At 49.4% G+C, this 25,468-nt stretch overlaps 2 protein-coding genes across 3 annotated transcripts; both read left to right on the top strand.

The window, feature by feature from the left end:
- Positions 1–4,473: 4,473 nt before the first annotated feature.
- LOC125545495 lies at positions 4,474–11,906 on the top strand. Of its 2 annotated transcripts, XR_007300048.1 has the most exons (14): positions 4,474–4,968; positions 5,874–6,012; positions 6,362–6,581; positions 6,662–6,762; positions 6,922–7,043; positions 7,119–7,210; positions 7,728–7,833; positions 7,908–8,062; positions 8,613–8,740; positions 8,921–9,051; positions 9,560–9,657; positions 9,767–10,549; positions 10,863–11,067; positions 11,366–11,906. XR_007300048.1 is itself a non-coding variant. In XM_048709449.1 (13 exons), exons 1-13 carry the CDS (start codon positions 4,684–4,686, stop codon positions 11,451–11,453), a joined length of 2,448 nt encoding a protein of 815 aa, XP_048565406.1. In that variant the 5' UTR covers positions 4,474–4,683; the 3' UTR covers positions 11,454–11,906. The 2 variants fall into 2 exon arrangements, 1 of the variants encoding a protein (XP_048565406.1); XM_048709449.1 differs by lacking the exon at positions 10,863–11,067.
- A 9,553-nt stretch (positions 11,907–21,459) lies between these two features.
- On the top strand, positions 21,460–23,048 carry LOC125548917 (phospholipase A1 EG1, chloroplastic/mitochondrial-like). The gene has a single exon (XM_048712440.1). The coding sequence runs from the start codon at positions 21,519–21,521 to the stop codon at positions 22,878–22,880; it is 1,362 nt and encodes a 453-aa protein (XP_048568397.1). The 5' UTR covers positions 21,460–21,518; the 3' UTR covers positions 22,881–23,048.
- The last annotated feature ends 2,420 nt before the right edge of the window (positions 23,049–25,468 follow it).

Raw genomic sequence — 25,468 nt, 5'->3', positions numbered from 1 at the left:
GATATTTACCTTTTGAATTAACCATGGATAACAAATTGAAGTGTGTTTCCCCTGCTTCAGTGTTCTCATCACCACCTAACGGCGATGTTCGACCGTGCATTGACGAAGGCATATATGCAGTTTCCAATCAGGCAAAATAGATCATATAAGTTTGACTTCGATGATTTGGAGTCCATGTTCTTCTTTTTTCCTCAACCAGCTGCATGTACCATGTTGCCTTCTTACTGTCTCTCAGCTAGCATAAGTTATACAGTATAATATGTTTCATGCCCTTTTCAACCAGATTTTAGCTAAATGAGATGTGATTACCTTCTCTAGCTCCTCCACGTGTGTGATATTCTGCATCTTCGAGCCTCTATCTGTTTGCTTGTTGCGTTCAGTTTTGCATTAACTTTTCATAATGCTGATGAGATTACTTATCTCTTCCTCCGCTGCCCACAAAGCTGCAACTGCCTCCAGGAGTGCCTTCGTCGCCACGTGCATCGTACTCTGCGGTCACCGCTGCAGAGACGGTTGCACTCAGGAACCTCCCCACGGCGTCCTCCCCATGCACGTCTGTCATACCAAGCTACAGCGTACAAGTGGGGCCTCCAGGACGCTCCCACCGGGGTGCCCGACCATATCGCCATCTCAGGATGACGCAGGGAGATGGGGAGCGGCGAGGCTGGCTTCATGGACCGTCCGCTTGGTGTGGCTCATGGAGGATTACAAGCACATGACACCGCCGATTGGTGTGCTCGGCGTCGCCGCGTGGACGACAATGCTGATGCCCTGGTGCGGGCTCGGTGGAGGAAGGGATCCCGATGATGATGACTTGGGAATCGCTCGGGTCGGCCTCGACCGTTGTTAATACAGACTTGTAGTCCTGCGAGGCTGCGATCTCATGGCTGGGTAGGAACGTAGGAGATGACGGTGATGGTGCCCACGACGGTGTGTACCTACGTAGTGCCGCCGCCTCCCTATCCCCTCGCCGACGCTGGCTATCCGCAACAAAGTGGAGCACATCCTGAGCTACGATTGAAAGCCTATTGCCGTCCGGACCTTCACTTTTGATCTCGTGCTCACCTCGCTGGACCGCGTCGAGCGCTTTGGCGATCCCTTGTTTGTTTTGGAATTGGATCCGAGTTCTGGTCGACCATGGTGTCACGATAGGTTTTCTTCTAGCGATGGATTTGGACGAAGGAGGCGAGGTCGGGTAGTACACTTGGGTCTTCTTGCTCGTAGAAAGGAAAAAACATACTTTTAAATCTCAGTCGTCAATCTTTATATGAAAAGCATAAAATCAATGGATAGAAAAGAATGACTTATGGAGAACTATGAAATCTTCCGTCTTTTATTATTAGGTAAAGATAAGAGGGGGACGAATCCTACTAGGACTGGGAGTCCTAGTAGGACTCCCCCCACTTGGCGCGCCCCTTAGGGCCGTCCTCCTCCCTCTCCCTCCTTTATATATGCGGGCAGGGTACCCCTTGGAGACACACCAATTGTTCCAAGCCGTGTGCGGTGTCTCCCTCCACGGTTTACTCCTCCGGTCATATTTACGTAGTGCTTAGGCGAAGCCCTGCGCGGATCACATCACCATCACCGTCACCACGCCATCGTGCTGACGAAACTCTCCCTCGACACTTTGCTGGATCAAGAGTTCGAGGGACATCATTGAGCTGCACGTGTGCTGAACTTGGAGGTGTCGTGCGTTCGGCACTTGATCGGTTGGATCACGAAGACGTTCGACTACATCAACCGCGTTAACCTAACACTTCCGCTTTCTGTCTACGAGGGTACGTGGACACACTCTCCCCCTCTCGTTGCTATGCATATCCTAGATAGATCTTGCGTGATCGTAGGATTGTTTTTGAAATTGCATGCTACGTTCCCCAACACCTTGTTCCATGTCCCTTTACAAAAAAAGAATAGGATGAATTTCTACAAAAGAATTTTTGTCAATGGCAAGCCGACTAGCAGAGATTAGACTTTTGTTGGCTTTAGGTATATGAAGAATAGTATTTAAGTGAAGGTCACGGTCTGGGGTGTGAATAGCCGAATGACCAATGTGTTCAATAACCATACCTGAACCACTTATAGTATGAATCTGCTTGTTGCCGGTGTAGCGGGCACGCATGGTCAGCTTCTCTAGATCACCCGTGATGTGGTCTGTGGCACCATTGTCCAGGTACCAGTTGGTGTCTACCCCGTATTGTGGAGCTGCAAGGTTGGCCGACTTCTCCTCCAGACCCTGGTAGGACTCGTCATAGCGTTTCCAACACTTCCATGATGGGTGGCCCATCTTCTCGCAGATCTGGCACTGCACCCCGGGAGTAGAGGCATGGTAGCTGTAGTTGCCTCCGCTGACGCCGTTGTGGCCGCCGCCGTGTCCGCTGCCACCCTCGCGACCGCCTGGCTTAGAGTAGCCACGGGTGTGATCACTGCCATTGTCGCCTTTGCTTGCGGCCACGATCACCTCTCCCGCCATCGTTTTTGGTGAAGCGGCCTCGAGTGGCAGCATTGGCAGAGGACAGCGATCCTCCACCAAGGAGATTCATCCTTGTCTCAAAGCTGAGCAGCTGCGAGAACAGCTCGGCCACGGTGACTGGTTCCACCCAGGAGCACATGGTGGAGACCACGGGATCGAAGTCTTCATCGAGCTCGGCCAAGATATGGGAGACGATGTCCTCCTTGTCCACCTTCTTCCCTGCAGCGATCAGCTCGTCGCAGAGGGAACTGATCTTCCCGAGTTGCCCTTCTGCAGATTGGCGAGGGCGATCCTGACGTTGATGGTGTGAGCACGAGTGTGAGAGGCAACGATCCCCTCCATCGTGTTCCAAAGCTCTGCCAAGGTGTGGCATGATGCAACCTAGATGGCCATCTCACGAGGAAATGTTGTCAGAAGATAGGAGAAGACTTGTTGGTCTTGCGCACACCAGTTTCGAAAGTCAGGGTTCGGCGCCTTCGCCGTGGTCTTGCCATCAGATGAGGCCACCTTAATTTCCATGGGTGGTGCCGGTTGGTCGACGTTGAGGTACTTTGCCATCTACGCTCCCTAGATGGGCTTCTCGGTGGCGGCGTGAACAAATGGAGAGGAGGGGAAGAAACTTGGGATGTGTTTGGTTGCCTGCATACGCCTCGACTAGGCCCGCGCGGGAAGAATCCGGCCTGTTTTGTTGCGTGTATACACTGTTGGGCCTGCATAGCATGGAACTTATAGCATCTCTGGGCCTGGCTCGCTGGAAACGCTCAGATCGGCAGTTTCTTGCGAGTAAGGCAGAGGCGAGCGCAAGCGAGCGGGCCCTTGCACGAGCGGAGACGGGAGGGATGCGAGGTGATTACGTGAGGTCTTCTTCAACCTCGAGTAAGCTTCTATCTAATCTCCTATCTTCCTTGTCCCTCTGATCTACACAACAGTGTTTCGATTCGAGGTAAGCTCTACACGAAAAAGATGCACCTCGATGCTACGGTTTTATTTAGGCGATCGGTTCATAGTTTCATCGGCCGTAAGTTCTTAATTTCGTGTTCCCGTTTGGAGCTATTCTGGACGAATTTTGTTAGATTCGTCGCGCACGATCGATCATTTGAAATTTCCTTTGACCAGCAGTCTAATCTCTGATTGCTCTGATACCATATAAGAAAAGAGGCGTGGAAGCGTATACAATCTCTGCTTGAACGCGTTCATGTTATATAGCAGGAAAAGGATTACAATTGGCGCAACATGTTACTAGGCTTTGCTCTACTCCAAGCTATACATGGATAAGATCAACCCTTAGCTAACAACCCGCTACATACATATTACACGCACGCACATAGTACAGCCCTGACAACATGTCACATTGCACCAACCTATACAATTTCACAAGCCTATCATCTAACAGTGCCGCCACGCCTCCGCCTGCTGGTCTGTATCAGCGGTGCTTCCTAATCCATGATGAGCACAAACGTCAACAGTTGCAGTTGTGCAAGCAAGCGAGATTTGATGGATTCTCCTCACCGGATCGTATAAGACGAGCGTCGTTGAAAGAAAGAAACATCTTGTGGTGCGCCTCTAGCGCGAGCCACAGCCACTGCTTCAGGAGGGTACGTGGCCGATACGCATTGCTCGAGCGATCTACTTTCCGCTCCACACTCCACACTGCAGTTGCTCGTCATGTGGTAGCAGTGGACCCGACGCATTGACCTGGCTAAGCTACCTCCAACGCCCACAGCGACCGAGCGAACCATATACCAGTACACTACCACCTCGTTCCAGAAGCACGCCATTAATGATTAATCTCCCACGCGGCGTGCCAACTGGAAACCCCAACCTATTTTTCATCAAATGCAGCCCTCCAACACTACGCCACGATGACAAGCGGGACCCGGCGAGCAGAAGCGCCGTCTGGCCCACAGCGCAGCGAGGGTCACGCACGGCAGCGTCAATGCTAAAATGGTCGTGCACGGAACCTTTCCGTATGAGAGCGCGCAGAGAGAAAGCGGTCAGCTCAACTGCCAACCAGACACCCTACGCAAAACCCCACCGCCGCTGACGCCGGGCCCCACCCGCTGTCCCCCTCCCCCGCCTCCAGGCTCCAGCAATCGCCTCGTCATAAGAGAAAAAGCGGCAGCGCCAATGGCATCTGGTGCCGCCCACCTAGTAGTGCTGGCCTCGTGTGCCTCCACCACTCGCCACCTCGTCGCCTCCGCCCCCGCCTCGCCATGCCCGCCGGCGTGCTGGCCGCAGTGCGCTGGTCCACCGCCTGCTCGGCGCTGCTCAACGCCGCCGCCGCGTCCACCGGCGCGGCCGTCGCGGGCCTCGCGCTCCGGGACCGCTGCGGGGGCGCGCTCGGCCCCGCAGCCGCCGCCGCGTCCGCGGCCTCCGCGGCGAGGCTCCTCGCGTCCGCCGTGGCCGGGTTCGCGCAGGGCCTGGCGGCCAGCGCCATCGCCGCCGGCGCCATCGGGGCGCACGTCGACAGCGACCGCGACCTCCGCCATCTCTCGCGGGTAAGCTGCCCAGAGCAATGCGGCCTCGCCCTCGAGCTAGTTACACCTCGGTTACAAACCAATCAATGCCCAAATCGTGCAAAAAACAATATTATGGAAAAATGGATTTTGGGAGCCGCTTTATTTGTAACTCAATGGTAACAGCAATAATGTCATGTTCATGGCCAATATTTTTGTTCTGTGCTTCTCGAAAAGGAAAGAGTTTTTATTTTTTTTGCAGGAAATAGAATTACCTGATTAGTTTGTCTCAACTCACTTAGCTAAACTAGAAGTGTACTGCCACAGGCCGACAATATGAGAAACTGTCACAATATGTAGCCAAATTGGGAGGGGGGCATGGTCAGAATAGGTGATCTTGTTGGATTCGGCCGGGTCAATTGCGACCGGCTTTAACATTTCAACATGTTTGGTTCATAGCTGAAATTTGCAACAATTTTTCTGCTAAACTATGGCAAAACCATTAAAATTGTGGCGAAGAAATTGGTTGCTCGAACCTGTGGGAGTGGAACAATCAGTAGCCATACACATCCGCCACACCCAAACATCACTTTATTCTGTCAGCTAGGATATAATAGAACATGCTGACTACTGCGATCATTGGCTTTTGCTCTGTTGAACGTAGTATCACCGCAACCAAGTCCGTCAAATATCGTACCCACCATGACAGAATGAAAGTGAATATCTAGCTAATTTTAGCTTCCTTACTAATTCTTGGTAATGTTAGTTTCATTGATTTATTTGGCTCAATGGCACCACTTCCTTTAAATAAGAGATTTATTGTTGATAGTTTGGCTGCTGCCTCGAAGTGTTAGTTTTAATAACACGATTCATATCCTACTTGGTTTGTAGATGTTCCATAATAGCATTCTGAATCATGACATCACTTACTACTATTTTGTGGACAGCTACGATACAATAGATGGCTTTGGTGGGCAAGGTTTGGGATGGTGATTACAGTGCTCCAATTTGTGCTGGCACTTTATTTGATGTGTATTATTGTAAAGGATTTCTCATCTGGGAAGTCATTGAAGGAGTGTTTTTCAGGTACATTCACAATTACTCCCTCCGTCCCAAAATTCTTGTCTTAGATTTGTCTAAATACGGATGTATCAAGTCACGTTTTAGTATTAGATACATCCGTATCTAGACAAATCTAACACAAGAATTTTGGGACGGAGGGAGTACTAAATTTGTTTAAAGTACAAAGAACTTCTTTATCTAATCTATCCTTGTTCTTTGTGATTAAATTATCTGTATCGTCAAAGACATGTACTGATATACTATAAAAATGCAGTCTTAAATCATTTAGTTTGTTTGGTGCAGGGTTTTTGGGAATTCCTGTGTTATAATTCTACTTTATAATCACTGAGTTATGTTCTGTGAATTTTACCAGGACACGACAAGGACGTCAATGACTGGAAGAACATCTTGTTAATGATTTTTCTTGTTGTCATGTGGGTGGGAACAATAGTCCAATGTGCCACAGGTTCCGATGTATTAAGATGGAGGTCCTTTTATGCAACCCATGATATTGCATGGAGGGCTCACTACAGGGAGGTGTTTGATCATGGCATTCGTGAGGTTTTATGTTGTCTAGGACGGGCGAAGTACTCGTATGTCTCTGGTGCTGAGTGGTATGTTATTTCTGTTGATATTTGGTCAATCTTAGCAACGTTGTCCTTCACCTTGCCAGGAGTGTACTGGAAGATGACGATATATGTGTTGTGGCAAAACTGTTGGGAGATATTATGGCTTATCGTGCATCTGGAACTGGTCATCTTGAGCTCATAGCAGGTTGGTTTTCTATTTACCTTCTCATTTAAAGCACGGTTCTGTTCAATCTTGGTGAATAATTGTGTATTTATCTGTGCTTTGACGTTGTGGTTTCCTGATACTTCTGTTTAGCACCATTATAATTTAGCACTAATATCTGTGACAAATGATTTTTTTCAGGGTTTTCATTGTTGCAGAAATCCAAGATGTCAACAGTTCTTTCAAGAGAGCAAGTGGAAGCTCCTCCTGATCTCATCCAAGAGGCTATTCTGTTTCATCCATTTGCTGAAGCTGCCTATACAGTTGCTTTCTGCATCCTTCACTTGGTCCCATTTCCAGTGTTTTCTGTTATATTGTTGACATATTTTTCCTTGTAGGGTCCGCTACTTGATTTTGGGAGGAATCCTCTTATGTTTCCCTGTGTTTGGCTCAATAGGCAAGGTATTTTAACTCCATGGACTCGTGCTAGGTAAATATTCTAGGTCTTTCTAAATGGCTTTGCAATCAATCATCAGATCATTGTTTGTAGTTTAAAAAATATTATTGTTTGTAGAATTAATATTATACAACTGCTTCTGCCATCTTTAACATTTGGATCATTCATGCCTGCTCAGTTTGGTACTTTGGTGTCCGTTCATTCTTGAGGCCACAAAAACATCAAGTAGTGTTATTTGATCGAGGCCTCAGCGGGGCTCATACGAGTTGGTGCATGTTAGTCCAGTATATATTGGTTCTATTCTTCTCAGAAATGTTTTGCTCTGGATCTGAAGCTAATAGCTGCCTTCAGTCATTTGCATCATTTAATTTGATAACTACATTTTCATCCAGCCGCAGTCTCTTAAACATGGCATCTTGTGGTTTCTCTTGAGTTCAAAAGTAAAGTTTGCAGGATAAAAAAAATTCATTTGCAAATTGAGTTTTTTATGAGATATCTTTTTTCTCTGTTGCATGATGCATAATCAGCTTATAGAACTTTACTTCCTTAGACGACCAATCCTTGAAGGAGATAATTGGTGGAGAGGGCATGCAGCGGCTTTCCTAAAGTATGTCAATGTGCCCCCAGAAGTACTTCGGAAAGGGCGTGTTAGCCAGGTAAATTGGCACATCCACTGGATCAACTTTACAGTTATTTTGTGACAAATCTAAGTTTTTTTCTCTTCTTGCAGACAAAACGTGAGGCTGCCTACTTTGTTATTGTCTTACATAACTTGAGAACAGTAGTCATTGCCATTCGTGGAACTGAGACTCCAGAAGATGTTATAACTGATGGCTTGTGTAGGGAATGCTCTCTTACCATGGATGACTTGGATGGGCTGATCAAGTAACTAACTCTATCTGCATTAGCCTTATCTGTCATACTGAAATTTATCCAGAGTGAACTAAAGTTCCCTTTTGAAATTAGGCTTGTATGTGAAAGAATTTTCTGATCCATATCATCACATAGTTACTGCATAACTGCTTTTGCTGGTTGGATGGTCCTGTGGCCAGTGCTTCATCAGGGCGATTATGTACACCTTTTTCCTCTGGGTTATCAGATGAGCATAAACTCGTTCATTTTCCTTGATGAGTTCGGTTATTAGCAGTAGGCAGCAAACCGTACTCAAAGACTTGCGTAGGAACTTTGTTCTGTTTGTCTTCTGGTAGTAGAACCTCGTAAATGATTTGATCCGTTGTCTTCTGGTAATAGAGTCTGGGAGTTTACCCTCATATGATAAACTAAAAGGAACTATTTGGAACTCTCCACCACTAGTAGGCTGCCATGAGTGAATCTGTAGGATTTTATCATCACCTAGTGTTTGTCAATGGTCACTCTGAACTCAATTATGAATTTGGCTCTTCATTTACCTTATAAATGGTTTGTTATATTACAGTTCTGATCAGTTGCCCCCTGAAGTGAAGGAGACTGTCCTCTCGTCTTTTCCACACTATGGGCATGCAGGAATTATTGAATCGGCTCGAGAATTGTACACAAAGCTTGAAGGGCAGTCCATTCATCAAGGTTAACATGGAACTAAGTGTAGATTTATCTTCTATGCACACACACACTCACCGTGTTCTTATAAACTAGCACAGTGCAATACAGCAGAACCTCGTATGCCAATAAAAGAAAAGAACACTTCAACCACTGCAATAAATAGCTTGTCTTTTATATTAACCGCTAGCATGGAACCGCCTGCAGATAAGTCAGAGCTGATGACAGCTGGGTTCTTATCTTCGCTGCTCGGAGCTGGATGTGAGTGTGATGGATACAATATTGAAATTGTTGGACATTCTTTAGGAGGTGCTGTAGCTGCACTTCTTGGTATTAGGGTAAGTTAGCTTATATTTGCATGGAATTTATTTCATGCATTTGATTTGTTGATTTGTTATTCAGTCAGCGCTTGATTGGTTATTATTTTGTTTTATAAAAAAATTTACGTCTCGACGCACTAACAGAAAAGACTGTAATATGAAATGTACAAACCTAAGACTATGCCAAAAACCCAGACCACACGCACGAGACTGTGCTCCTAGTTATTGCATTGTTGGCAGCGTCGTGTGCAACCCAGTCTCACCAGACGAAGCCCACATACGCGCATCTGACTCAATCCATGCATGAGCAGCTGCACAACAGACCTTTCCCCCTCAAAAACACAAGTGATGTGTCGTGTTGCGTCTGAACTATTTTGGGTGTCTCTCTTTTCACAATGTGGGTACATGCCCATGAGGCACCAAATCATATCACTTCTATGTTCTTGCAATTGTTAACTGTTGAGTTCACCCTAAATTTATTTTTGACATATTCATGTTTGACAATTAGCCAGTGTTATATATGCAGCTATATAAACAGTTTCCAAAATTACATGTCTTTACTTATGGAGCTGCACCCTGTGTGGATTTCGTGATAGCAGATGCATGCTCACAGTTTGTTACCAGGTGAACTTCAAATTTCTGTACCAGTGAACTTATTGTACATATATTATTTTTTATTACTGGCAAGTGGCAACAGCATTTGATTTTCTGATTAGCTATCTGTTACTTGCAGCATTGTCCACAACGATGAATTTTCCTCAAGATTATCCATGAATTCGGTAATTCGATTACGTGGTGCTGCTATCAAAGCTTTATCAAAGGATACTTCGCCAAATTCTACTAAAGTTGGCAAACTAGTGGGTGGCTTCACGAGCAACAAAAGGCATGATGAACAACACGCTGTGGTTCGATGTGCTTCTTCTGGTGCTCTTCAGACAGTCAGCGATGCAAAGCAAAGTAATGATCAAATCCATGGAAAGAGTGTAATGCATACAGTTAGAGGTGGTGTGTTCCTCTTTGGTCAAGCGATATCTTGCTTGGTAAATACTCCAAAACATAGAATTAGCTCCACTGCGGTAATTAACTATGAGTTGGGACGATCTAGAACAACATTAACCTATAATGGTGAAAATTTGACTGTTGCTTCCCGTGGTGTTCTGGATGGTGCACCTTCTGAAGAACCTAGTGATGCATACAGACATGACAAGTTTCCAGAAGCTGGCTTGGATGAATCCGGAAGTAGTTTCAGGTTACCTCATTCAAATAATGGTGCTGAGCTCTCATCTGCCCCGGATCACACGTGTACAATAAGTTTATCTGAAGGGCAGTCGCCAGATGTGTACCTCCCTGGCCTCATTATTCATATCGTTCCCATAAAGAATGGTACTTCTCCATTGCGGAAGACACTTGTGACTCGTCACAAGAACAAGAGTTATAAAGCATTTATAGCGAATCGGCAGGATTTTATGGACCTTGTTGTGACCCCTCGCATGTTCCTTGATCATCTCCCGTGGAGGTACATCCTCAGAAACTCTCTGTGGAATTTATTAGATCAAAACTCTAGTACTGTACCCGTGTGGAAAGTTCATTGGGTTTAAGAGTTTTTATTTCTTCGCTGTTCCAACTTGGAATGAATGCTGAGCTTACCCCTTTCTAGATTAATTGGATTGAAATTACACGGGGCTAGATCAAAGTAAAAACGTTTAACAAATACTTGTTTGCTAATTACTATGCTTTGGTAGTTCACAGGTTTTTCTGTGACAAAGATAACCGCAGCATTGTTCACCAGTGTGTTTTCTTAATTATATAGTTGATCTACTGCTTTTTAGGTGTCACTATGCCATGCAAAGGGTTATAGAAACACGGAAACGGAACCAGCCCATTCTCAATTCATGCAGTGGAGAGGATTCTGTCTAACTGAATTTGTTAGGCTGGTACAAATGTATCATTATGCAGCTTGGCCTCTTCCTTCTGTACAAATGTATCATTATCCAACTTGACCCCTCACATGTTCCTTGATCATCTCCCGTGGAGGTATGTCCTCAAAATCTCTATACACAGGGAATAAAACTTTATTATGGCAAAACTCTAGTACTCTATTCATGTGGAAAGTTCATTAGGTTTAAGAGCTATATTTCCTTGCTGTTCCAAATGAAGAATGAGTGCAGAGCTTAACCTATTCTAGATTAATTAGATTGAGATTACACTAGATCTAAGTATAAATGTCTAACAAAAAATCCTGTTGGTTAACTACAGTACTATGCTTCCACAATTCGTATTTTTTTTTCTGTGACAAGGATAACTACAGCACTGTTCCCTATTTGCTTTGCAGGTGTCACTATGCCATGCAAAGGGTTATAGAAACACGGAAACGGAACCAGCCCATTCACTATTCATCCACCGGAGAGGATTCTGTCTAACTGAAATCTGTTAGGCTATTCGCAAAAAAAAGAAGGAAATCTGTGACGCTGGTACAAATGTATCATTATTCAGCTTGCCCGCTTCTGTACATATACAAGTTAGGGAGCTATGATCATGTACTCTTCACATGCATAAGCTAGGAAGCTGTAGAAGGAGCAAGGGCCCAAACGAGCCTTGGGTCCATCCTGATGAACGCTACTTGACCTCAGCATTGTTGTATTCAACTTTCCTGATAGCTAGGGCGCGCCCCTCTTAGACATACCATCAGGTCAACGGAGACCAGCATCATTATTTATGACAAGCTTGTAGTATTAAATTAAAGCCTCTGGTGTCAACTTTTGCTTCGAGCACTGTTGTAACTTTGACACCAGCACATGTATGTTTCGCCTGTAAAATCTGAACTACCATGAACTTGTGGATGGAAAATGATAAGTATCCAAGTTGTTATTCTATTCTCTCTGACAAAGTTAAAATTTAACACTGTAAATGTGTCAGCTGGGTCTACATTTTCATGCATCACCATCGTGCTTACCGAACATGTGGAGAAGTGCCATTCTGAACTGTGGAATTTCCTCTTTTTTTTTTTGCTGTTGCTCGTATTGCGCTTGCCTTGTTTTACATCCATATCAAGCCATTTACGGTGCACGTTGACTTTGTTTGGTGATGCAACAAGGTGTGAGGTGACCTCTGGACCAGGCTGCATGCGCATATGATTGAAGCTCGACGTCCACGGCTGGCAAATATTATTGGAAGCTCCGAGTGAATCAGTGGAAAGTTCCTCTCACTCGAAGCACCAGACCTTCACTCGCTCTCATCCACTTGTGGAGTTGTGGTCATGGGGCTAAGTGTTGTCCTTGGCGATGAGCTGCCTGCATTCAATCCTCTCTGACAGAAGAGATCGAGGGCGAGGAAAATCAAGTAGCAGTATAGTAAGCGTCCAAGTTGCTGCTGGTGTCTGACAGCCAGAAGGTGACGAGGATACAGCCCCAATGACTTGAAATAGACAAAGATTTAGCAGATACCTCATCCTGGCTTATAACAAATGTATGCCGGCCCCAGCAAGTAGCCAAAGTTGCCATGGCCCTTTTAGGCAAGGGGCCCGGCTATCATCATCATTATCTCCTGATAAATAAGCCCCGGAAAGCTGTGGCATGCACCAGATGAGAAAGAACCAAGGAATCCTGCCTGGTGACGAGAAGCGTGGAAAGTTGTTATCCCAATACAAGAGGCGCCTTGCTAGCTAGCTAGCTTGACATGGTGGAATATTATCCGGAAGAACCGACGAGGACCAATGCACGTACGTATGCCCAAAAGGTGGCCGGAGAAATATTATTCGATTTGATCGATCGATGCTGCCGCTGCTAATGATCCATATCCCTCCCTCCCTTTCCGTCTCCGACGTTGTCGAATCCGTCTGACGTAGCGAACTGGGACAAGTTGGCGGGTGGAAAGAAATACAGAAAGAAAAACCCAGTTCCCGCTTTCCTTTTTCTGCACCGGACGGCCTGGCCTGGCATGCACTGCAGTGCAGTGCAGGTGCCAAGAAGGTTCAGCTCCAGTTAACTCTCCGTATTGAACACCGCATATCTGTCGACCGAGCCTGGAAAATGGCACGGACCTGTCGCCTCCCTGGCCGTCCGGCAGGCAGGCATGCATTGCATGGCATGGCCGGCGGCGCGGGAAGCTTCGCCGCGTGTAACTTCTTCTCGGGGTTTTTTCACAATGCTACTCCCTCAGTTTCAGTTTACAAGTCCTATGCGTATACCTAGGTTGTCAATTTTATCATCCTAATATAAATTATATAACACAAAAATTATACTATTTTGAAAATAAAACATCTGAAGTTTATATTGGTATACTTTTTGTAATATATGACTTGTATTAGCTTTCAAATTGACGATCTAGGGATATGTGCACGTTCTGTAAACTAAAAGAAAAGAGAGGGAGTAGCTGGTCTGGCAGGGTTCTGGACCGATCGCGGTAACTACAAAGGCTTGACCAAAAGGGAAAAGTGACCTGGGCGCTGGTTGGTTGGTGTGATACGCACGGGACGAGAGTTCATCCCGTCATCAAGCCGCTTTTAGGTGCGGTCTCGTCTTCATCTTAGCCAGCCAGCCAGCCGATCGGCGAGAGAGGAGGCCACTGGCCACGCCGGGAATCGGGCTCGCAGAAAGCGCATGGACGGTCAGGTGTTCGTAGTCTACAAGCGACGCCCCTAGCTTAGCTAAGCCACTAGGCCCACCAACCCACGATCGATACGGCGAAAGCCACACCTTAGTTCGTCCGTACGCGGCGGTGCAGGTGTCGACCGGGAGCGCGCCCAGAGCCCTCACGGGGCGCCCAGAGCGCGCCACCCGTTCGGCCGGGGCGCGCCCGGCCGGCGTGGAGCGCGCACACTGAATTACGGACGGCGCCGTTCAGACACACCTAAGCCAGCTGCATTGCCAGTCAACGCGCGCCGATCTCAGCTACGTGCGCGCGTATCCCATTCTCGCGTACGTGTTGCCGCCGCTGCTATGTGAACGAAATACGTAGAAGAATGGGACGCCGGACCGGTCCGTTGCGTAGTTAATTCAACCGGACCGGTCCAGCGATACGGCATGGGGCCGAGATCGACCGACGAAGATCGAGCTGCGTCCAGTGCTTGCGGAGTCGTGCTGTGCGACGAAGAGCGAGACCCAGACGTGCCGTGCAGCAGCACAAGAGCAAGCAAGCAAGCTCGACCGGCTCCTCCAGGTCCGTCCGTCCGTCGGTCGGTCGGTCTCCCGTCCCGGGCGGGCGGCGGCGGCCCAAGTCGCGGCAGCCGCCGCCATGTTCTCACACGACCGAGCCGTATTCTACGCAAAACGAGCCGCACGCGCGCGTACGTGGCGCTCCCGGGGAGACCGCGACCCGTCCCTAGATCGGACGGACGGACGTTGACGCCGGCCGCTAGCTATAGCTAGCTGCCTGCACACCCGGCTCTCGGTCAAAGGGGGCCAATTAATGCGCTCGCCACGCCGCACCGCTTACGCTACTTAATGATGGCCCCAGCAAACAAATACTCCTCCCGCACATCACTGTTAGCGAGTGTACTAGTGTCATGCTTACAGCACTGCTCAACAAATACCATACATGATGCATCACTGTTAGCGAGTGTACTCTGGTAACATTTTTTTGGTTAGATGAAAGACAGGACGTTGCTCAATGAATGCGCTATAGGCAACCCTGTCCGGTCTCTGGCCAGCTCGCTAATGACAGGCTTATATTTTGTAGTCGCTCCTCCTGGCCGTTTGTGTGGCCCAAACGCGGTCTACGATCGCCGGACAGGAACCCCAGAAACCCCGGCGTCACCGACCTCGCCAACGCTCACGTACGTGTCAGCGCAGCTGTGCACGCACGCACGCACGCACGCACGCGCTGCTTTCTTGCTTGTTCAGACCGGGCGGCCGGCCGGCCTAGGTGTCAGTGACCCTTACGTGCGGAACTGAGCATGCTCTGCTGCGTTAACGTACGTGACGAGCCTACCAGGGGAAAAAGCGTACGTGATATACAGGCCGGCCGGGGTTAGACTAGAGTACTAGCTAGGCCAAGGTCGCCCGCGCCACGTACGTGTGCATGGTTCCGGCCGGGATCAGACGATACTTTTTGAATTTTGAATCAAGTTGATGAAATATATTGAGGATCCGCGTGACACGCGCGGTAGCAGCAAGCAGTCCGGGTGGTTCTCAGTTCCGGCTGACCGGCCGGCCGCACATGCATGCATGCGCTGCACGCGTACGTACGGGCCTGCATCTTGTTCCACGGCTGGTTGGAGCCGAGCCTAAATATTCGCAGGCGGCGGTTACCCGGGTCCAAAAGCTAAGCTAACTGGCTGATCGCCGTACGTGCTAGCTCCGTTAAGTTAATCGTCGTCTCACCTGACGTGTGACGCACACGCACCCGCCGGGCCTGGTGCAGTGCACCCATCGCCTCCCAGTTATGTCTAACCGGCCGGTCGCGATGGTCCCTAAAGAAACTTGGAAAACGCTCAAGTTGATCGTGGATCGTGGCCATGCATGGACCATGCGATATGCATGCATGCCCGCCCGGCCGCCGGGGGGGCGGGAGACGGACGTCGGCGTTGGCGGCGGCGGTGACTCGCTAGCTCGCTGGTTCCCGGCCCTTTCGGCCGGTCAATTCCGCCACCAGATTAACTGGCCGGCCGAGCCAAGCGGATCGCGATCGATCGATCGATCCACGGATCGGCGTCGACGTCGGCGAAGCCGCAGTAGAAACGCATCGATCGGATCATCATTTCCTCTGTTGCGGGCAAAGCGATTGATGGACGGCGACGCCGAGGGAAGGGGCCATCTCTTTCGTTTCCCTTTTCCTCTTGAAACCGAGCCATCTTCTTGCTTGCCAATTTGTATATTAATCACCTTATGCGCTAGCCTGGCTGGCTGAAAATCCGCCATGTCGACGCACCGCAGGAGACACGTCGACGTGTAGCCTCAGAGACGATCGGTCGCCTTCGTCTGTTGTCGTAGCAGTCTCGGCAGTATAGGACGTGCTGTAGATGGATAGCGCCCATGCACGCTACGCTCACGGATTAATTGCTCCATATATGATCGGTCTTTACGTTATCTGCGTACAAGTAATATGCGGTGTGAACCCTGTTCGATTGCAGTGACCAAGCCATCCAAGAGATCCTATATATGGGGCTACTTCATTTCATACGTACCATGGGCTCGACTCTTATCCAACTTTCTATTTATGAATAGGGGGGCTAGCTAGCTTCATTTTATACTATGGTTTCGACTCTTATCTAACTTTCTATTGTTCAATAGGGGGCTAGCTTCATTTTATACCATGGGGCTCGACTCTCATCTAACTTTCTATTGATAAATAGGGGGCTACGGAAGCATTTACCTAATTTGGCTGGTGTCAAAATGACGCCATTCGATTGGTGCCTGTATGGACCGAGCGCAGCAGTTTCGACTGTGGGTCGTAGATAGATAGATCCCATGCACACTACTACCTGAAGATGAGAGTAGTCAGATGGGGAACCAAACAGAAGTTGATGGGGAGGAAGATTGTAGCATGGCCGACAAGGTTGAAAATTGAGAAGATAGGTGGTGGTGTTTGAGTGCTTCAGCCCAAAACCTAGGGGGCCATGTGAGCATGAAATAATACAGCGTGGACATTATCATTCAATGTACAAAGGATGTGTGTTCAGCGTAGCCGTTTTGTTGTGAGATGTAAGGGCATGTGAGATGAAGATGGATGCCGTGTTGTGCAAAAGAGTCACGCGAAGCATGATTGTCGAACTCACGACCATTGTCGGTTTGAAAGGCTATGGTGTAGCATTGAAATTGGGTGGCAACAAAATCATAGAAACAAGAGAGAATAGAAAACACATCCGATTTACGTCGCAAAGGAAAAGTCCAAACATAGTGAAAGTAGTCATCTAGCAAAACTAAATAGTATTGAAACCTAGAAACACTTGTTATTGGAGAGGTCCAAACATCACCATGGACAAGAGCAAAAGGAAAATCAGCTTAGCTATCTGTCTGTTTGAAAGGTAAACGAATGTGTTTCCCCAATGTACAGGCATGACACGTTGTAGGGGGGTGATTCATTACAAGTAAAATCAAAGGAATAAATAGTCATAGAGAGAGCATCATGTCTCGGGTGGCCGAGGAGTTGGTGCCAAAGGTTGGTGGTGGTAGCAAGGAGAGCTTGAGGTCCGCTAATCAGCGTTTCCAACCTGCATGCATCATGGGTTGGAAATTTGGAGGATGAGAATGTCTCTAAAGGTAAAAGTGTTTGTATGGTTAGTGATCAAGAGAAGGATCCTAACCAAGGATAACTTGTTTAGATGTGGTTATATGTCTAGAATGTAGGGTGTTAATCTTCGATTGCGGTGATGCATCCGTTCTGAGAGGATTAGTAGTAAGGTGTTGAATTTGATGTTTCCAGACTCCATTTTCATTGTGAAAATGAGGGCCATGAGGCCCCTTCTATTGAAAAAAAACATGTGTCATCGGCCCGCTCCTTTTGGCCTACCAACCAAGCCTGGCCGGAGAGCAATATAGGCTTATAGCAAGGTTTGTGCCCTCTCTCTCCAGTAGACTAGCTTGATAGGAGGGGACACCTCACCCATAGAAGTCGTGTTAAACACAATAATTCCCCCCTCATACATCGGTCACCATTGGCTCGCTAACACTAGCATTCTAGCCCACCGACCATGACCGACCACCTATCCCCGGACACCTAAACTCCGATGCCACTTGTTACGCATTCTTGGGTATGCTAACCAGCGTTTTCAATCCACATGCACTATTGCCCGCTCCATGAGCGTCTCAGCCCACCAACCATGCACAACCGGAGAGCAACACATGCTTATGCCAGGGTCTGGGTCCTCGGCCCCCCAAAAGACTAGCATGATAGGAGGGGACACCCTCACCCATATAAGTCGTGTCCAGTCTCCTCCCACTAATCGATTTGAGAGTAAACCCAACAATATTCCCACTTAACTTTTGCTCCTAGACCGGCGTGCGTGCATGCAACATATACCTTGCCGAGTACTACCACGTTTTCGTACCTCGGTATAGACTTTCCTGGGCGTCTATGAGATGACACTCGGCATACCCCATGCCGTTTCCCTTGTGGTGATAGAAACCACAGATTGTGAATCATTGGCGCTTAGTATAGTTCACAGCGCACAAACAAATGCTGAAGTACTCTCTCCATTGAGTCTTTTTCAGAGATTTTAATAAGGACTGCACACGGATGTATATACAATATTTTAGAGCGTAGGTCACTCATTTTGTTCCGTATGTAGTCCGCGTTGACATCTCTAAAAATGACTTATATTTAGAAGGAGAGGGAGTAAATCGAGACTCCGAGAGGCAAGGCAACTAGGCAAAGCGGTTTTCAGAGAGAGCACCAGCCGGAGAAGCAAAGGCTAGCTAGCAACAGCAAGCAAAAGTAAAAAAAAAGACACAGAAATTAAAAAAAAATCATCTTAGCTTGTGCGTGCAGCATATACCTCGCCGCATGATCCGATCCGGCGGGATAGGCGGACGTCATCAGAGATTCAGAGGAAGTGGTAGCACGCGCGCGAGTCTTGGAGACAAACGAGGCCACGTCCTAGGGGTTCATGGCTATATACAGCACCCCCCGTCCCGGGCCCGCGGCATTGAATGTCCAAAGGGGGGCCTTTCATCGATCAGCGCATCGAATGTTCACCGGAGCCGGGGGCCGCTTCGGCCGTACACACGGCGATGGCGATGAGAGAAAGGGAGAGGGGGAAGATGTCAACGAGTGATGAGCGATGCCTACACCGCAGCGGCAACCGGCTACACGCCATCGCCAACCACACGGATGCCTACGCCGCAACCGAGTTCAACACCAGGTCAACACTCGCGCTACATGCCTGCATTTTTTATTGCTCGGCGTCCCTTTTGGCGCAATCAAGCAAGGCGAGTCCAGTCCCCCACTTAAATCCTCCTGTCCACCCTCCCAGCGGCAGCCCATCGCTCTGTTTTTCTTCGCCATCGCCGCTTAGGCGCTGGCTCGTGATACCACGTCGTACGCTATGAAAAACATAGTATATCCTATATACATCTATAATACCACTGCTACTATCTGACATGTTTTCTGAAATACCAATTGCATTTAGAAGCCTTTGTGCCGGCATAGCAATTGTTCCCCGTCATGTGTTAGCTAATCCTCCTATCACCAATTATAGGTTGTGTCGTAGTACAACGTAGTACTGCCTTCAAGGTGAAACATTTATTGGCCATCATTTTTGTGAAAACATGTTTTAAATTAAAATAATCGTGTACTATTTCTTAATAAATGCAATAATATATTCTCATGAAAAAATTGCAATGATATTGAGTTCATGTTATCAGCATTGGTAAATTTTCATAGGTACGGGCAAACTTGAATATTTAAAACACTAAAACGACCTGTATTACGGCGATGGATAGAGGTATTTAGGGCTTTGGGCTTGCCTTTTGAAGGCCATTTTGTTGTTGCAAATCTGGCCTCGATAATTGTACATGTTTACTTGTTTCTAAACAATGTTGCATGTACCTGGTTCCGATCGAGATCATGCTTGCATCTCAGTTTTGTGGCATACTTATGTTACTATGAAGCCGTGCTAAGAGCCAAATGCTAGTCGTGACTGACGAAGTAGTTTTTTTTTTACCCTAAAAAACCGGCAACAAAGAGAACCATGAGTAAGTTAGTCTTGCTAAACCTCAGTCGACTGAGACTTGGTTAAGTCTCAGTCGATGCTATACTCGTAAGACCTTGCATTGAGATCCATGCAAAAAAATTCTTTTAGGTTTTACTCAGTTTTTGCTTTCTTACGTGTTATGACTTGATTGAGACTTCGTTTAAGTCTATGTCGACGGAGACCTAGCCACCCCTAAGTAATAAGCGGTAAAAAGTAGGGAGAAATTCAACTCACGTAGAGAAAGAAAGAAAGAAAGAAAAAAAAAGACCAGCTAGCTAGTAGATGGATAGGGCAAGCAAAGGGACGTGGACGGGGCCACGTCGCTGGCGTTGACCCTCGGCGCCGCGCGGGAGGCAGCGTCGCGGTTGGGCGCTAAACGTCGCCTCCCCCGCGGCATTAATCCCCCCGCATTAGCAATGTCGTCGCGGCCTAAACCCTTTTCGCGGCAGACCTCGCCAGGCATGGGCCGGAGGCCAACCGCTAATCAAACCCCAAAGCGCGGCCGGCGGGGGCGTCCACGTACGCGGCGCGGCCCCGGGCGTGGACTCCCTTCGCCCACGTCGCCCCCGCGACGACCTCAACCGGCGCCCTTAATTGCGCCATTAATCGCCGAGGGACGGGCGAGCGATCGGGCGGAGCTTTTCGGCATCAATTCCGCCTCGCTCCGCCGTGGCGTAGGTCGTACTGCTGCCTACTGCCCCCCCTACGACGACCTCGGGCGCGGGTGGATGGAAGGAGTGATGGACGGTGACGGTGGCGCGGCGCACGTCCTCGCCGCCGTGCTGCACTCAACCGTGTCCCCGCTCCTGCCGTGCCGGTGTTCTGATCGGCGACTCCGTTGCAGGAGCTGCAGGGTTTACCAGCCCGCCATCAGTTCTTGTCAGCTTGCTCAGTTAAGCTGTCCTGACTGTAATTATTAAGCAATTGAGTAGCGTCTCGCTGACCAACAGAGAGTCTCTGAAAGGAAAGACCACCCCTTCAGTTCAGTCTTGAGCCAAGTGCTGCTCTGCTTCCACTGAGGCGGCAGCAGCATATCCATCTGCCTGTCCTGACTGAAAACATGGTACCAGTTCGAATTTTTTTATGTGATCCTGAGAAACCAAGGCCGGGCAGGATCCAACCAATCTGAGATTCCGTTCCTCCCGGCCACGACTCATGAGTTGAATATAGGAGTATACGATTATGACCATGGACGCATCTATCTGTCTACCTATCTGTCAATCCCCAGCACCAATCCCAACACAAAGTACCCTGTCCAATTGTCCAAGCCATCGGTCGAGCAGTCAATCACCCGCCAAACATCTCCGACGGATGAAAACGATCTTTCCACGGCGGTCAAAAAATCCCCCGCGAGACGAGAATTACGTTTACGTACGCGTTCCAATCATCCGCCCAATCGCTCGCAGCAGCCGTCGTCGTCGTCGCAGTTCTTCTCCATTTCTCTGGGGTTTTTGCCAGTCGATCGAGGTGCGGTGTGGTGCGGGGAGGGGAGGGGAGGTTGCGCGGCTGTCATGGCCAAGTTGGTTATCATTCCGAAAAGGCGCGGCAGTGGCAGCTTCCGCTCCCTTCCTGACTGACGGGCTTGGAAAGTCACTCACTGTACCTTCTCTCTTCCCGCGAGCCGCACAGCACGGATTGGGACATGCGTGCAAGCCACCGCAAGCCGAGTCGTCCCGCCCGCGGACCCTTTATATGCCCTCCCGCGCGCGCGCCCCATGCATCATCATCATCCTCGTCGCTGCCATTCTCCCCCCCCCCCCCCCCCCCCCCCCCCCCCCCCCCCCCCCCTCCGCTCCCCCGCTCCTCTATGGTCTTGGCGTTCCCACCGCCTCCATCGCGCCGCACCTGCTAGCTCATGGCCTTCGCGCCCGCCACCACCACCACCTCGATCGCAGCAGCAGCAGCAATGGCGCTCAAGCCGCAATGCGCCGGTCGTCAGCCGATGAGCCGCGCGGCGCGGTGCAGAGCGGCCGCGGCCTTGACGGCGGAGGGCTGCGCCTCGACGTCGGCGATCGCGGCGGCTCCGGTCGCGCCGAGACGCGGCGCGCGGAGGACGCCGTCCGTCGCGGGCATGTGGCGGCAGCTCCAGGGGTGCGACGACTGGGAGGGGCTGCTCGGGCTTGATGGCCCGGCGCCGGCGCTCCGGAGCGAGGTGGCGCGCTACGGCGAGCTGGTGGACGCCTGCTACAAGGCATTCGACCTCGACCGGGCCTCGCGACGGTACCTCAACTGCAAGTACGGCAAGGAGCGGATGCTGGAGGAGGTGGGCATGGCCGGCGCCGGGTACGAGGTGACCAAGTACATCTACGCGGCGCCGGACGTGATGACCGTGCCCACCATGGAGGCCTCCACCAGCGGGCGCGGCCGGTGGATCGGCTACGTGGCGGTGTCCACGGACAAGATGACCCGGCGGCTCGGGCGGCGGGACGTGCTGGTCTCGTTCCGCGGCACCGTCACCCCCGCCGAGTGGATGGCCAACTTCATGAGCTCCCTGGAGCCGGCGCGGCTGGACCCCTGCGACCCGCGCCCGGACGTCATGGTGGAGTCCGGCTTCCTGAGCCTCTACACCTCCGCCGACAAGACGTGCCGCTTCGGCGGCGCCGGCAGCTGCCGGGAGCAGCTCCTGCGCGAGGTGTCCCGCCTCGTGGACGCGCACTCCTCCTCCTCCAAGAAGCCGGGCGAGGAGGTGAGCGTGACCCTCGCCGGCCACAGCATGGGCAGCGCCCTGGCGCTGCTCCTCGCCTACGACCTGGCGGAGCTGGGCCTGAACCGCGCGGCGCCCGTGACCGTCTTCTCCTTCGGCGGGCCTCGGGTGGGCAACGCGGCGTTCAAGGCGCGGTGCGACGAGCTGGGCGTGAAGGCGCTCCGCGTGGCCAACGTCCACGACCCGATCACCAAGCTCCCGGGCATCCTCCTGAACGAGGCCACGACGGGGGTGCTCCGGCCGTGGCGCGCGTCCTGCTACACCCACGTCGGCGTGGAGCTCCCGCTCGACTACTTCAGCGCCCGCGCCCCCGCCGCCGTGCACGACCTCGGCACCTACATCGCATTGCTGAAGAAGCCGGCGGCCGCCGCCGGGGCGGCAGGCGACGGCGGCGGCGGCGGCGTGGTGGGCAAGGTGCTGGACTTCGTGGGGCGGCAGCGCGCCGGCGCATTGCAGTGGCAGTACGCGGCTCTGCAGATGGGCGGCCTCGTCCAGACCCTGGGGCTGATCTGACGACCTGGCCCCGCAAGACCACGCTCCGATTAGTTGATTACTAGCTTTACTAGTACTAGGAATTAACCTCTGATTTAACCGGCCGGCTACTGATCCTCGGCCAAGATGTTTCTGGTTCTTTCTGCCTGTACATACAAGTCGAGAGAGATCGCAAGCAAACACAGATTCTTTCGTTCCAATTTCATCTCATCTCATCGCCGTCGTGTTCTGCTTCTTCATCCTCGGGTCTGCTCTGCACACTGTGAGCAGTGTGAGCCAGTGAACATCAGTTCCTCCAAGCATCCTTAATAATATATTTTTTTAAAGGGAAAGAGGTCCACCATCCATCCAATCCTCCAAGCTATAAACGGGAAAACCGACATGGCTTGTTCGGCTGGAAGATTTCCGTTGGAGTCGCCGAAAAAGAGGCACTCCTGGCCCGCCACGGAGATACGCGGGGGTGTGGTTGGGTCTGCCGAAACCCGGTGCCCGCGCCTGGCCGTTGGATCCGAAACGGACGGAGGGCGCGACGCGCTCGCCTAACTGAGCCGCCCGCTCGGTTCTGGCCGCGAAAAAACTCTTGGCGTACTACCGGGTCTGTGCTGCGGGTGGGCCAAGGCGAAATTCGTTGCTTGCGAGGACGGAGGACGTGACTCCGATGACGGTTTTTGTTTCTTTTCTGCGGGGAAAAGGGTCTGGCTCGCTCACGTAGCATGCGCGAGGATGCCTCCACGCATGTTTCCGTTTTCCGGAAACTGCCGTCCGCGGAATAATAGCAAGTACAGTACCAGTACGTACTACGTCATCAGACAAGTAAGGTACAATGATGATGACATATGGATACAAATGCCTTATGACAAAAAATAGAGTTAAAAGCACTTGCTGAGAATATGATGGTTTGGTTCTAGAACTTGTAAAATGACCCTATCCAGTCTCATAACTTGCACCAAATGTGCAATTTTGGTCCTGGACTAATCACAGAACGACAATTGGACTCGTTAGGCCCGAGCCGGTCAGCATGCGCGTTTTTGCAAAACCATCACATTCTCAGCAAGTTCTATGACCCCCGATTTGAGGCATCTACATTTATTTTTTTTCTCCCCATTGCAAGCTATCATTAGTGGGCCTCATGAAGAAATACTGTAGAAAATAAAGACTAGTACACATGCATATCTATTTTTCACTCCAACCTTTTCCTTTTGATATCGGACCATATTTTTTTTCTCCAAGCACCCGCCTTCTGCAGAGGATCCCATTTTCCTATCCAAACCTACTTTATCTGATATCTGATCTTACATGGCATGCGAGGCATCATCCTGTGGGTATGCATTGTACATGCCCTAATCGTGTCTCCAAGATAATCGAATAAACCTTATGCACCTTTTGCAGGATTCCAACTTGCTTTGTAGGAATACTGAAGACGTCTGTAAAAGAATTAACCCGCTTTCAACTTACATTTCAAGAGAATACACGATTCAATGATAAAAATAATAATGCTAGTCTGTTATGGTTCGAGAGGAGGTAGCGGGATCCACTTGAACACTACAGCGAAAGTGTGTTGAATCAAGAGTAGATAGTAAGTGATTCCGTCCACACTTAGAAAAGGTCAAGCGGACACCGTCAGTAGTGCCTTGTGAAGAGCTTTACTTGGATAAATAGAAGGAACATCTATCCGACCAATTCGGAACAAAAAATAAAAAAGGAACATAGTTCCAATAAAGGAAACCCAGGGACCATATTCTTCTCCAATCTGAGTTTTGCTCAAGTCTCGAATAAACTCAAAGACATATTCAAAAAAAAAATTGACCATCGGTCGGGATGGTTTGTGGATAACCGTACGTACTATGTCATCGGACAAGTAATCGCGTCTCCAAGATAATCGTTGAATAAACCATATGCACTTTTTGCAGGATTCCAAATTGCTTAGTAGGAATAATGATTGACTAAGCTTTATGGTGTAAAATTCCTGCAAAAAAAGAAAAGCCTACGCGGAAACCCAATTCGGCTCTTGGGAGCATATGCTCCGGCCCCAAAAATGCTATCTGCAAATGTCGTACAAATTTGAGAAAAAGATACATGTGTTCACTGTCACACCAAAATGCTACCTGTAAATTTTTAGAACAAATATTAAGTATTTTGATCTATGCAAAAAAAAAACAAGTCGACATCCAAATGTTTCATTTTTCTGTTTTTTCATCGACGAAGCACCGTCATCTCGCTTCGTATGAAAATTGTCAAGCACTCTTGTTACACTAACAAGAACATCTACAAGAGGGATATCATTTTTAAAAAAAAAATATCTATTTTGAATTTACTGTTTATTAGGGAGCATATGCACCAAAACGGCCCTCCGAAGCTTACGGTATAAAAATGTTACAAGAAGGGTATTATATGTATATTTTCCCTATTTTCAGGGCGTGGCAATGTGTTTACCCTTATGGCCATGTTCACCGCTCGATGCAGATGCCGTGTGTTATCCTCCTTTTCGGAAAAATTCACCCCTAAACGCAGAACACTCCATGTTTGTTTCTTTTTACAAAAAGCCTATTGATTGTGGACCTGGTTAGCAGAGCAGTCCTTTTCTCAGAAAATAGTGCTGGCCTTACCGC

Source organism: Triticum urartu, chromosome 3 (assembly GCF_003073215.2).
Source record: "Triticum urartu cultivar G1812 chromosome 3, Tu2.1, whole genome shotgun sequence".
Classification (NCBI taxonomy): domain Eukaryota; kingdom Viridiplantae; phylum Streptophyta; class Magnoliopsida; order Poales; family Poaceae; genus Triticum; species Triticum urartu.
Note: the sequence above shows the minus strand (reverse complement) of the source record. Positions and strands in the feature narration are given on the sequence as shown.

Coding starts and splice junctions, on each gene's coding strand:
- LOC125545495 (XM_048709449.1), top strand. CDS start 4,684: ATGCCCGCCGGCGTGCTGGCCGCAGTGCGCTGGTCCACCGCCTGCTCG. Junction 4,969..5,873: donor ACCTCCGCCATCTCTCGCGG/GTAAGCTGCCCA, acceptor TTTTGTGGACAG/CTACGATACAATAGATGGCT. Junction 9,658..9,766: donor TGCTCACAGTTTGTTACCAG/GTGAACTTCAAA, acceptor TGTTACTTGCAG/CATTGTCCACAACGATGAAT.
- LOC125548917 (XM_048712440.1), top strand. CDS start 21,519: ATGGCCTTCGCGCCCGCCACCACCACCACCTCGATCGCAGCAGCAGCA.